Here is a 13,294-nt window from a genome sequence, read left to right as displayed (position 1 = left end):
GCGATACACAAAAGAAGAGTGGAAAAGATATTTGGGAAAGAGAGCGAAAAGGAGATACGATCGGTAGAAAGAGAGTGAGCAGGAGAGGGGAAGAGTTAGGACGAGAGGGAAGGCAGAGAGAGAGAGAGTGATTACTAGAACAAGAGAGAGAGAAGAGAGGTGTGGGAAGTCTAGAGTGGCATTAAGGAGAGAAGAAAGAGGACGGAGACCAGAGGAAGGAGGGAGAGGAGAGACATGCTACTCATGGGGAGACACCTCAGACTTCCAGATTCGATGCTCCTAATCTTTGCAATGACCATGGGCTCCTCCGGTGCAGGTAAGGACGAGAGCAACCGACGTGCACATAGAATGAGTGCTGGAGTACTCTCTTAACAAGGCATCTATCTATTCATTCACCACCGAATCTGCCCTTCCCCACACCCGCTAGTATTATTAGCCGGCCATCTAGTTTGAACCCTGCCCTCTTTTTACACTAAACATTGTGTGATTCTGAACTAATTGCTTCATCTACTTGTGCCTAGAATGTCAATATGTGACTTGCAATTGTAAAATGTATTGCAGGTGTGTAAGTCAAAGTCGTAGGTGGTCTTATGCCAGTCTCCTATCACCACATTACGTTCAGCACTGTATTGATTCCCAGCTATGCGCTACATGAATAATAATTCCAGGGCATGAGGATGCACCCATGATGTCCCAGCCTGTCCCTGTTCATGTTTTCATGTCTGGCCTAAGCTCTGGCTCCTGACGAAGACAGTGACGTGTGACTCTATTCCCCAGTGGACACGGGGACATCTCCATGGATGAAGGTGTTTGCTGAAGATGGAACATCTGCCGTCCTCCCTTGCACTCTGACCGCCCAGCAGCTTGAAGTCGGGAGGGCAGAAAAGTATGCCAGGACCTCTGCAGTCTGGACCAAGGCGGAAGGGTAAGGGGGCACAGGGAGCTGTGGATGCTCCATGGATGAGCGGAGGGATACTAACAGATCATGTGGTGCTGGGACATTTGGCCACTGTGAGGATGCCTTTTGTGCTTTGTCTCTTCTAGTTGCCCATTGTGTCTTTTACTTCTCTACTCGTGCAAATGTGTTATTCTCCCTGTTGTCTTTCTGAATGTGTTTCTTTTGTTAATCATGTAGTGTTCTTCTGGTGTTTACTTTCCTTACATTTAAATTCTACTTCAGTTCCTATTCTCTCCTTGTTTATTTCTCTATTTTACCTTTTTTTTAAATGTTTCATTTTCTCATTTTTTTCCTCGTGGTTGTCGCTGATTAAGGATTCTCTTTTCGCTGAAATCTTTATCTTTCTATTTTCCCTTTACATTTTGTAATCTCTTTTTTCCTTGTTTGTTTTTCATGCTGTTATTTTCCCCTTATTTCCTACTCTCAACCCTTCAACTTTTTATTTCCGTGTTGTCTTTCTTTTCTTTTAGCTTGTATTCTGTTTATATTTTTCATTTTCTCTAATTATTGTTCGTTTCATTTTTACTTACATTGTTCTGTCTTCTTCTTTTCTGGTTTTGATTTTTCCACCTTTTCTTTTGGTGTTTTTTCCCTTTTCAATCATGGTCTCATAATACATTCCCAGACGTGTTCCTATTCTAAGATCTTTTCCTATTTATTGATGTATTCCTTTGCTCAATTGCTATTGGTTTGTGTGAGTGGAGGAGGGGGGAGGTGTACCTTGACCCAAGGGTAGGTCGCTCCCCTGCCGCTGCAGCTCCTCCAGCTCCTCCAGCCCAGGTTCCTGAGACCTCCTAGCTAGCCCAGCTACCTCGCAGTAAGTACTCCCCCCCCCCCCACCGCCCAGCCCCTCGCCCTGCCCCGCGCTACTCACCTCCTCTCCTGCTTCCTTTCTTCTTCTCTGTTCTTCCTCTGCGCTCTTCTTCTGTAGTCTTCTTCTGTACTCTTCTTTCACTCCTGCTCCCCGTCTTCTGTCTTCATCTGTGTGCTTCTCTCTCTCTCCTTTGCACCGCGACCTGCGTGTGCCTCTTCTTCTCTGTCCCTCTTCTTGGCTCTTCCCTCTGCTGCTCGTCGCTCCTCTTCTTCTTCTTCACCTTCTTCTGTATTCTTCTGTCTTCTGCGCTTCTCTTCTTCACCTTCTTCTGTATTTTTCTGTCTTCTGCGCTCCTCTTCTTCTTTACCTTCTTCTGTGGTCTTCTGTTTTCTGTTCTTCGGATCCTCTTCTTTACCTTCTTCTGTGGTCTTCTGTCTTCTGTTCTTTGGCTCCTCTTCTTCTTTACCTTCTTCTGTGGTCTTCTGTCTTCTGTTCTTCGGCTCCTCTTCGGCTCCTCTTCTTCTTTTACCTGCTCCCTGGTTCTTTCCGCGCCTGTCCTCCTGCTCCTGTCTCGTCTCTCCCCCTCACTCGCCTTCCCCTCTGTATCACCCCTATCTACCTATCTCTCTATCTGTCCCCCTCACTCGCCACCTCCTCCTATCTACCTATCTACCTATCTCTCTATCTTTCCCCCTCACTCGCCACCCCCTCTGTAACCACCCCTATCTTCCTATCTCTCTATCTTTCCCCCTCACTCGCCACCTCCTCTGTAACCACCCCTATCTTCCTATCCTTTCACTCTACCTCTCACCCTCACCCACCTCCACCTCTACAACCCCCCCATCTTCCCAACCTTCCTCCTAACTCTCTTCCTAAATTCTTCCCAAACTCACCCCCACCATCCTTAACCCCCCCCATCTCCTCTCCCCTCTACCTGTCCCACCTCCCTCCGCTTTCCCGCCACCACCTCCTGCACGCCCGCCCCCCCCAGCTCCCATTCGTCGCCCCACTCCCGTCCCCCGCCCCCAGCTGTCCCCTCCCCCCCTCATCATTCTTATGGCGGCCGCTGTGCGACCGCGCCACTGGCGCGCCAAAGGCAAGTCCGTCTGCGCCCGTCCACGCCTGGCCCACGCCCAGCGCCACGACCCCTGGTCCTCAGCACTCCCAAACCCCGCTGCACCGCTACGACCCTACCACCCTCCACGCCCTCAACCCAGGGCGCTCCAGCACCTGCTTCCAAGCTAACCCGAAACGTACCCATGGACCTTTCGCATGTCACACCTGCAAACATATCTTCCACCACGAAACTACCACCAGCCCACGCGCCATCAACCACCTCAAATGCATCCTGGTCAATGCTCGATCCGTCCACAAGCCCGCCGTTGAACTCTGGGACCTCCTGGACTCCACAGCACGAGACGTCGCCTTCATCACGGAGACCTGGATGAACGCCTCTTCGGTCCCTGACATCGCAATAGCCATCCCCGAAGGCTACAAGATTTCCAGGAAAGACCGCACCAACCAAGTAGGAGGAGGAATCGCCATCGTCTTAAAAGACTCCATCAGCGTCACCACCTACACCGAAGACACCCCCCTCGCCGCCGAGCACCTGCACTTCCAGATCCGCACTGACCCCAGGACCACCCTCAGAGGATCACTCATCTACCGCCCCCCCGGACTGCGCGCCCTCTTCAGCGACTCCATCACCGACTTCATCTCCCTGCACGCCCTCGCCTCGCCAGACTACAACCTCAACTTCCATCTAGAACAGATCAACAACCCCAACACCACCGCCCTGCTCGACAACCTCGCCAACCTCGGCCTCAAGCAACTGGTGAACACCCCCACCCACATCGCCGGACACACGCTTGACCCCATCTTCTCCGCCAGCAAACACGTTTCCTTCAGCCACGCCTCCGATCTACACTGGACCGACCACAGCTGTGTCCACTTCACCTTCCGACGCGAGACCCGCCACCTCCGCACTCAACCCATCCCTCGTCGACAGTGGAACAAAATCCCCGAAGGACAGCTTTTCTCCACGCTCATCGACAACCAACCTACCTTCACCGCCGACCCTAACGACGCAGCCCTCAGCCTCACGAACTGGATCACCAACTGCGCAGACAACCTTGCTCCCCTCAGACACCTTCCAAGACAGGCCAACACCAAAAAACCTCTCTGGTTCTCTGACACCCTTAAGGAATCAAAGAAAACCTGTCGCGCCCTCGAGAAAGCCTGGCATAAGGACCACACCGCTGACAACATGACCGCCCTCAAGAACGCTACCCGCGAACACCACCACCTGATCCGCGCAGCCAAAAGGAATTTCTTCACTGATAGACTGGACAAAAACAGCCACAACAGCAGAGAACTCTTCAGCATCGTAAAAGAGTTCTCCAACCCCAACACCAACGTCAATGCCATCACGCGCTCACAAGACATGTGCAACTCCCTCGCCACCTTCTTCCATCGTAAGATTACCGACCTTCACGACAGCTTCGGACACCAGACCCAGCCGACCAAAACTGAACCCACACCCCCAGCCATCACCCTCAACGCCTGGACCCACATCAACACAGAAGAAATCAAAACCACCATGAACTCAATCCACTCTGGCGCCCCCTCGGTCCCCTGCCCACACTTCATCTTCAATTAAGCCGACGACATCATCGCCCTACACCTCCAGACCATCATCAACTCCTCTTTTTCGTCTGCTACCTTCCCCGAAAGCTGGAAACACGCCGAAGTCAACGCCCTAATAAAGAAACCTACGGCTGACCCAAGCGACCTGAAGAACTTCCGCCCCATCTCGCTCCTCCCCTTCCCGGCCAAAGTCATGGAGAAGACCGTCAACAAGCAGCTTACCAACTTCCTTGAAGACAACAACCTTCTCGACCCCTCACAATCCGTATTCCGAGCCAACCACAGCACTGAAACCGCCCTCATCTCAGTCACAGACGACATCAGAACCCTGATGGACAACGGTGAAACAGTCGCCCTCATCCTCCTCGACCTCTCGGCTGCCTTCGACACCGTCTGTCGCCGCACCCTAATAACCCGCCTCCGCTCCACCGGGATCCAAGGCCAGGCCCTGGACTGGATCGCCTCCTTCCTCTCCAACCGCTCTCAAAGAGTCTACCTCCCACCTTTTCGCTCAGACCCCACCAAGATCATCTGCGGCATCCCTCAAGGCTCCTCGCTCAGCCCGACACTCTTCAATGATTACATGAGCCCCCTCGCCGACATCGTACGCAAGCACAGCATCATCATCACCTCCTACGCCGACGACACTCAACTTATACTCTCCCTCACCAAGGACCCCGCCAGCGCAAAGACCAACCTGCAAGATGGTATGAAGGACGTCGCAGATTGAATGAGGCTCAGCCGTCTGAAACTGAACTCAGACAAAATGGAAGTCCTCATCCTCGGCAACACCCCGACCGCATGGGACGACTCCTGGTGGCCCACGGCCCTTGGCACCGTACCGACCCCCTCAGACCACGCTCGCAACCTCGGCTTCATCTTGGACCCTCTTCTCACCATGACCAAACAAGTCAACGCTGTGTCCTCCTCCTGCTTCCTCACCCTCCGCATGCTCCGTAAGATCTTCCGCTGGATCCCCGCCGACACCAGAAAGACCGTGACCCACGCCCTCGTCACTAGCCGCCTGGACTACGGCAACACCCTTTATGCTGGGACCACCGCAAAACTCCAGAAACGTCTGCAACGTATTCAAAACGCCTCCGCCCGCCTCATCCTCGACATACCCCGCAACAGCCACATCTCCGCCCACCTGAGACACCTGCATTGGCTCCCCGTCAGCAAAAGGATCACCTTCCGACTTCTCACCCACGCACACAAAGCCCTCCACAACAAGGGACCAGAATACCTCAACCGACGCCTCAGCTTCTACGCCCCCACCCGTCTTCTCCGCTCCACCAGCCTCGCTCTCGCCGCCGTCCCTCGCATCCGCTGCTCCACAGCGGGTGGGAGGTCCTTCTCCTACCTGGCGGCCAAGACTTGGAACACCCTCCCCACCAGCCTCAGGACCACCCAGGACCACTCCGTATTCCGGAGACTCCTCAAGACCTGGCTCTTCGAGCAGCAGTAACCCCTTCCCCCTAGCGCCTTGAGACCCGCACAGGTGAGTAGCGCACTTTATAAATGTTAATGATTTGATTTGATTTGATTTGATTTGTGATAGGACATGCTCTTTTTCAGTTATGACCCTGACTGATATAAATGATCCCTGAATTTTAATAGATTCACAAATAAAATATGAAGTGCAAATTAAATGAGTAATCATGTACTACTCGTGTTTAATTTATTTACACTTAAATTAAGAAAAGGGGAGTATACTCTGGTTAGTGTCCATGGAGAGCAGAGTAACAGGTAAACCAAACGATGATCTTACACCCAAAAAAGTACATTCCATGGCAGGTTCAAAGAATCACGCAGAAACAGAAGATTTGCTTCTGTTTCTCCTCATCGCAAGGTAATCCGTTATATCAGGATGTAAAACACGACTTGGCAAATATTTAGAAGTAAAATGTTTTTTAGCATTCATTGTCTAGCTAAAACAAGAACTCTTTAGCCATTTACAAATTCTTCTGTCGTAACTTCATGAAAAATATGACTTTCTTCTCTTTCCGCTTCACAAAGTGAAAAAAAAAAGAATTATTTGACTCTAGTTGCAAAAGTGGATATTTTTAAGACCCCATCCCCACCTCTAAGGATTCACTATAGAAATGTAAAAGTACTCATATACTACTGCATGGAAATTGCCACCACTAGGATTAATACTACCATTGAGATTAAGGCTACAGTGATGGCACTGCTGTGGTTAAGAGTAGGGTTGGGTTACCTGAGGGACTAGGCCAGTGGTTTTCAAACTTTTTAATGCCAAGTCCCCCCAGGGGAAAATAAATATTCATTGAGCCCCCCTCAACATGCTTCACAATTATTCTATACATTTGGCAATGTTTAAATTATGCCTAGACTTATTTAAACATTACAGTTAAGTTCTGTTACCTTTTAAAAAATGTAACACATTTGTTTCTGCTCAAAACAAAGCCCTGTTATCTGTATAATGCTTCTTTTGGCCAGAGCCTGGCACCCCCCCCCCCCCCCGGGATCCCTTGAGGCCTCCCTAGGGGGGCCTGCCCCCCAAGTATGAAGATCCCTGGACTCAGCTTAACCTTACTTTTAGTTTTAAGGTGGCATTTAGATGTTGCAGGTATTGGGATATGTACAGTTGGCAGCCGCCACCTCTTGCATCTCTAGCCCTATAACGAGGTTCCGAGATCATGGGTCGTGTTACCCACAGACACCTCTGTCGGTAATAACCTCACTCCCAAGCGAGTGCATTTGACTTGGAATCAGAAAGCAGGCCGGATTTAGGGCAGATTGTAGGGCACTATGTCTGAAGGATTTTTTTCCTGGTCTGGTCCTCCCTGTACATTATGGTATTAACAAGAAGGAACCACCTCCCCTTAAGTTGGATGAAACTTCCCTGCACTTTGGAGCATATGCCTATTATTTTTGGAAGCCAAGCCCCTGCTTTGAGGATTTGTATTTGGAAAATAAAGTGCTAACAAGTCTGACATGGCTCTGCGCCGCAGCGGCATGGTGGACCTGCTCTCAATGTATTTTGTTTACTGAAGGGGTTACTGCTGCGGAGTGTGGGGCCCTTTGGCAGGGCCAGCTTTAGCACTGGTGACGGCCTGTGCGGCGGTCTGTTTTGGCACTCCCCCATCCCATGACCACCTCCTTGGATTCCCTCACCACTACCTGGCAAATGTGCCCCACTTCTTTCCATAGACCCCCTTTCACATACATTCATTTGTTTTAAGGCGCTTGTAAAGGCTGGCTTTACTAATCCACTCAGTTATCCACCTAAAATATAGTTCTGTTCTTTGCAGCAGGCATATTAACCCTCTGTGCTACTTTATGGCGAGTCAAAGCTGCAGCTAGACAAAACTCCCATCTCTCTCCCTAGCAGGAACATTAATCACAAGAGGTATCTTGACATTTTAATTGTTTTCTGAAGGCTGGAAGCACAAGGAATTTTTCAGTAGGTGCTTTTAAATCACAAGTTTTTGTAAGTCTTTTCTAAACACAGCGCCTTCGGAGGTCGGCACCCCCCTCCAATCCAGGTCAGCACCCGGTGCGGTCCCACCGCTCACACCGCCCCAAAGCCGGCCCTGCCCTTTAGATAAAAACACCACTACCCTGAAAACAAAAGCCAATCTTCTTAAAACTCTAGATCTGGCACACAACCCACGATCAACATAGCCCACCAAATCTATAGGGACAGCCTACGAGTGGCCAGATTCTAAATGGAGCCCTTAGTGGTAGCTTTAGGGTAACGTTTAGGGACAGGATTCATGTCTCAGACAGGGTTATGGTTAGTATTTAGGTTAGGAACAAGGGTTTGGGGTAAGAGTTGAGTTGAGGACTGACGAAGGGCCAGGCACAGGGGTTACAGTATGTTTGTGTTTGGACTAGGGTGCCATTACCGGGCAGGTTTAATGTTAGTGTAAGCTTTAAAGTTAGGCCTCTGGTTAGAGCTAGGACTAGGCGATGGTTATGGTTTGGGTAATATTAGTTGGGATTAAGGCCAGCACACTTATGTCTGCACTAAGTTTATTCGCTGTAGTAGTATTTTCAGTATTGCTATTCTCAGCAGTGGTTTTTCGGTGTAAAAGATTCTACGTGATGGTATCTTGATGTAGTTTTATTTTGTGTAGTAAATGTGGAATGGTCCTCTTGTGTGACAGACAGAAGAGAGAATTTGCATTATTATTGTGGGGGACGATCAAATTCCCAGGAGTCGCAGCAGGACCTTTCTTCTTCTCATGTTGTTTTCATGAAGCACGCATGTTTATTGAGCATTTCTCACAAGGCATCCTCGCTTGAGCACTAATGTGTAAACATGAGTAAACTGCAGCCGGAGTAATAATTTCCGCGCGGAGAAAGTTAATGGCATTTCCCTGGCCCTGCCAGCATCCTCTCTCACGCCTGCTCCTCGTTGTCCTTCTTTTGTGTCTCCCCTCCCTCTGACTCTCTCTCTGCTCCCCTCAGGCACGGGCCGGTCCTCTCGGTCGGGGCCGACGGGGTCCTGCTCCAAGGCCGCTGGATCCTGCCTCGCGCCAGCGTCCGGAGGGCCCTCTTTCCCAGCGGGGACTTTTCACTGAACATCCATTCCATACAGTATAAAGACGCCGGCCATTACATCGGAGAGGTTCAGTACGGGGGAGTGCGGAAGACGTGCCACGTGCTGCTGCACGTCATCAGAGGTGAGCGGGAAAACACGACACAGTCATGGGTTCATATAACAACTTCTTTTTTTTATCATGTAATGCCGCACTTTATCCTGTTTGTTAACACTGTACAACAGCAGCAGAGAGTATAATCAGGGTTTTGAATGGAAATATAGAAGTGCAGGTACTCACTCTTTAGAGTACCCGTTTGCTCCTGAGAAGTGCTGGTACTCTCCCATTAAATGTATTGCAACAGTGCTGAGAACTGCAGGTACTATCCCTTTAAATATATTACAGCAGTCGTGATAAACTCCGGTACTCTCCCATTATGTATTGCACCGTTGCTGAGAAGTGCAGGTACTCTCCCATTAAATGGATTGCAGCAGTGCTGAGAAGTGAAGGTACTCTCCCATTAAAAGTATTGCAGCAGTGTCGAGAAGTGAAGGTCCTGTCCCATTACATGTATTGCAGCAGTGCTGAGAAGTGCAGGTACTCTCCCATTAAAAGTATTGCAGCAGTGCTGAGAAGTGCAGGTTCTCTTCCATTAAATGTACTGCAGCAGTGCCGAGAAGTGCAGGTACTCTCCCATTAAAACTATTTCAGAAGTGCTGAGAAGAGCAGGTTCTCTTCCATTAAATGTACTGCAGGAATGCTGAGAAGTGCAGGTACTCTCCCATTAAATGGATTGCAGCAGTGCTGAGAAGTGCAGGTTCTCTTCCATTAAATGTATACAGCAGTGCAGAGAAGTGCAGGTACTCTCCCATTAAATGGATTACAGCAGTGCTGAGAAGTGAAGGTACTCTGCCATTCAATGGATTACAGCAGTGCTGAGAAGTGAAGGTACTCTCCCATTAAATGGATTGCAGCAGTGCCAAGGAGTGCAGGTATTCTCCCATTAGATGGATTGCAGCAGTGCTAAGAAGTGCAGGTACTCTCCCATTACGTGAATTGCAGCAGTGCTGAGAAGTGCAGGTACTCTCCCATTAAATGGATTGCAGTAGTGCTGAGAAGTGCAGGTACTCTCCCATTAAATGGATTGCAGCAGTGCCGAGGAGTGGCGGTACTCTCCCTTTCAAATTAAAGGAGTGCAGACAGTGCCTGCACATTTAAAGCATTGAGTATAATACCAAAATGAAAGACACTCAATTTACCAATGTCAGAGAGAAGAAAACTTGAATTGCGCTTGTTGGGTTTCAGAGGCCGCCTTTCAAAAATCATACAGATGTCAGCTGCAAGCGTTTAACTCGGAGCCATCTTTCAATTTCGTAACAAGTATCAATCTAGGTAGCCTTACGGGCAAATTTGGCTAAATCACATAACAATTGGCAAATGGTGTCAAAAGTATTGAGAAGCAAAAGATCTAGAACAGTGGTTCCCAACCTTTTGATTTATGTGGACCCCCACTTTAACATTAATGGAACCCAGGGACCCCCACTGAATCATCATGGGAATCCGGGGACCCCCGCCTGAGTCATTACTGGAAGCTGGGGGCCTAATTTGTCAATATTTTTTCATTTTCTAGGCTCTCGCGGACCCCCTGAGAAGGCTTCGCGGACCCCCAGGGGTCCCCGGACCACAGGTTGGGAACCACTGATCTAGAAGGTAGGAGCAAATAGGAAAGTATAGATTTACTATTCTTAACGCCACATATACATACCTTGAAGATATATATATATTTAGTAAAGGTTCATATATTTGGAACTAAGTATAGTAAAACTTTGCTTAGCCATAGAAACTAACATTCACAATATTTTTGTCCTCAATATTCTTGACACCAAATTTGGTCCACACAATATTATTTTCTCTGACATTTTGCCTGAACACTGGTGTGGACGGGGCCTGAGTAGCTTCACAAGGGTCAGACAGGACAGTATAGCACAAGCAGCTGTGCAGTAAGGAAGGTCAGTGGGTTAATGATCCTCCTGCAGAGATTTGTAAACAACCTGAAAGCCAGAGATTTTAGTTTAGATTGCGACAAATTCGCTTTTCCTTTTCCTGAAATTGATTAAAAGAATATCTTTAAAGTGGGCTTGTTAAAAAGGTGGAGGCCATCCAGTGGCCTTTCGGGAAAATTGAAGATTGTTCAATAGATGGGGTCTGCTTACTGTCACAAAACTGACTCAGCCCCAGTTCTTCCAACCTTTTGGAGACAATGACCTGCGATGAAATCTTTCAGTCTCCCCATAATGCACTCTGGTTATATATTCATTACAGGCGAGTATTTCTAAAAAGCAAGTATGGGTGGGGCAGAATCAGTCATACAGGAGACAAGTCTAACCAAGACTTTCACATTGGGTAGACCAAATAAATGACCACAAACATATGACTGGCAATGCTGCGGCCTTAAAAACCCTCACAAACCAGTTGTCCTATGTCTAGACAGATAAGGTAGTTAGAGCTGGGGCCGGGTCACGCAAGTACTCCATAGTCCTATGAACATTTTGCAGGTCACTGATGCCAATTTCGGTAGACAGCACCATGAGAAGTCCCCTCCTGTAAAAGCCAGTGTGGTATGTGAAGACTTCAGATTTCACACCATTCCTCATAGCTTGGTGGGTTAAAGCATGCGCTGCAAACATCTTTGGGTAACCTCGAGGGCACAGATTCCTAGTCAGACAGCTCAGGAGGTAAGGAACGTGCCATAAAGTTCTTTTTTTAAAATCTACAGGTGAGAAATTCTAATCCCTATGCAACAGCTTGGTGGGTTAACGCAACTGCTTCAAAAATCAAGGTGTGTCCTGCAGGTCGAGTTTCCAGTTTACTGTAAAACAATTTCTACCCCTCTGAAACAGAAGTGTCATTCTTAGTACAAAATAGGAACTACCTACAGAGATAACAAAAATAATAAAACCAGACTATAAGGTAACGAAATAGCTAAAGAATTGACTATTAATTTAACAAGTAAACAAGGACATACATTCAGCCTAGTCACAAATTAACATTGTTAATAGGGCGACGAGGCAGGGTGTAATAAACAGAATAGTGAGCTGCAGTTTACATAACACATGGTATTATGGGGGCAGCACAGGGTGGTTCCCTGGTCAGCTGTCTAGTCTTCCTGATGCCTGCAGCTGTCACCCTAAAGGTCAGAGCTGTTCCTCATGGACGTGGTGAACAGTCCCCATCCCCTTTGAGGTTTTAGTGTTCAGTCAATGGTTTGCATCTGTAGTAATTGTCGTAAACCATCGATAAACGCCACTGCAGATCTGGAGGAAGGAGTGTACCCCTTTCAGTTCGCCTTTTTCCAAGCAATTAGGAAAACGTTGCTATGTGAAAATTGGGAGTCGCAATCAATCAGACACTCATAAGTTTACTTTTTGTAAATTGCAAATGGATTTATGCACTCAGAAAACCTGTTTTTTGGGCATCACAGCCTTCGCGGGTGCAAAAAGGCTTTGTAAATGAGGGTCTTAGGGCCAGATGTAGCAAAGGGTTTTTCCCATTCTGTGTCAATGGGAAAATGTGTTCGTACATATGGCCCTTAGTTCCTTCCATCTACTTATGGTCTGGCTTGACAACACAGCCGTCACCAGATAATTATGTGAGAACTACCAGGAGAGGGGCTTTGGCTCCACCCACACGTTGGAAGCCAGGAGTACATGTTTTACTTTGGCAGAAGTTGTGTGCACCCACAGAGTCCGTGCCCTCCACACAGCTGTGATCATTTTTTTTATCTAGCTGCCTGAGGTTGAACTTTCAGGGGCATTCGTATTACATTGTGATACTATTAAAATGTCTTAGATAACTAGATATTTAATTTAATGGTGGTTTTCTCTGGCAACAGCAAAGGTGGAAAGAAGACGTCATTAACCCACATGAATTTTTAGGTCTGGCTTGAAGGTGCATGCATATTTCCAACCTATTGCCATTGCCAATGCTTGTTTCTTTCTTCTGCCCTGCAAAAAAAATGGAACCCTACTTTCCAGGAAAATGATATTATGGTTCCTTTGAATATTCATGAACTGTTTTAACTTTGCTGTTTTCAACAAAACCTCTCAAAATGTTCCAACTATGGTTAAACTTTTACGAGAACTCACAATTACTTAAGGTTCATTGATATCCAAATCACTCAAAATTTCAGGTTATTCGAAGAATTTCCAAACAAATTCATAAAAGCCTACACATGGGTAGGGATCACCAATAATATTTTCATGTTCATCACCAAGAGTTACTGGTGCAAAATGTACACAGAAATGTAGGCAATATTTGAAACCCTTTACAATCAGTGATCCCAACGCTTTTCAGACTTCCAAAGAA

At 47.9% G+C, this 13,294-nt stretch overlaps 1 protein-coding gene across 1 annotated transcript in view; it reads left to right on the top strand.

Annotated features, from left to right (window-relative positions):
• The first annotated feature begins 297 nt into the window (after positions 1 to 297).
• Positions 298 to 13,294, top strand: part of LAG3 (lymphocyte activating 3) — a 33,569-nt gene continuing 20,572 nt past the window's right edge. The window contains exons 1-3 of the mRNA XM_069201601.1: positions 298 to 316; positions 778 to 925; positions 8,859 to 9,073. Coding sequence (XP_069057702.1) covers positions 298 to 316; positions 778 to 925; positions 8,859 to 9,073 — 382 coding nt within the window. The remainder of the gene's footprint in view (positions 317 to 777; positions 926 to 8,858; positions 9,074 to 13,294) is intronic.

Source organism: Pleurodeles waltl, chromosome 7, assembly GCF_031143425.1.
Source record: "Pleurodeles waltl isolate 20211129_DDA chromosome 7, aPleWal1.hap1.20221129, whole genome shotgun sequence".
NCBI classification, from domain to species: domain Eukaryota; kingdom Metazoa; phylum Chordata; class Amphibia; order Caudata; family Salamandridae; genus Pleurodeles; species Pleurodeles waltl.
The sequence above is the reverse complement of the archived record's forward strand: the minus strand, read 5'-3'. Positions and strand labels throughout refer to the sequence as shown.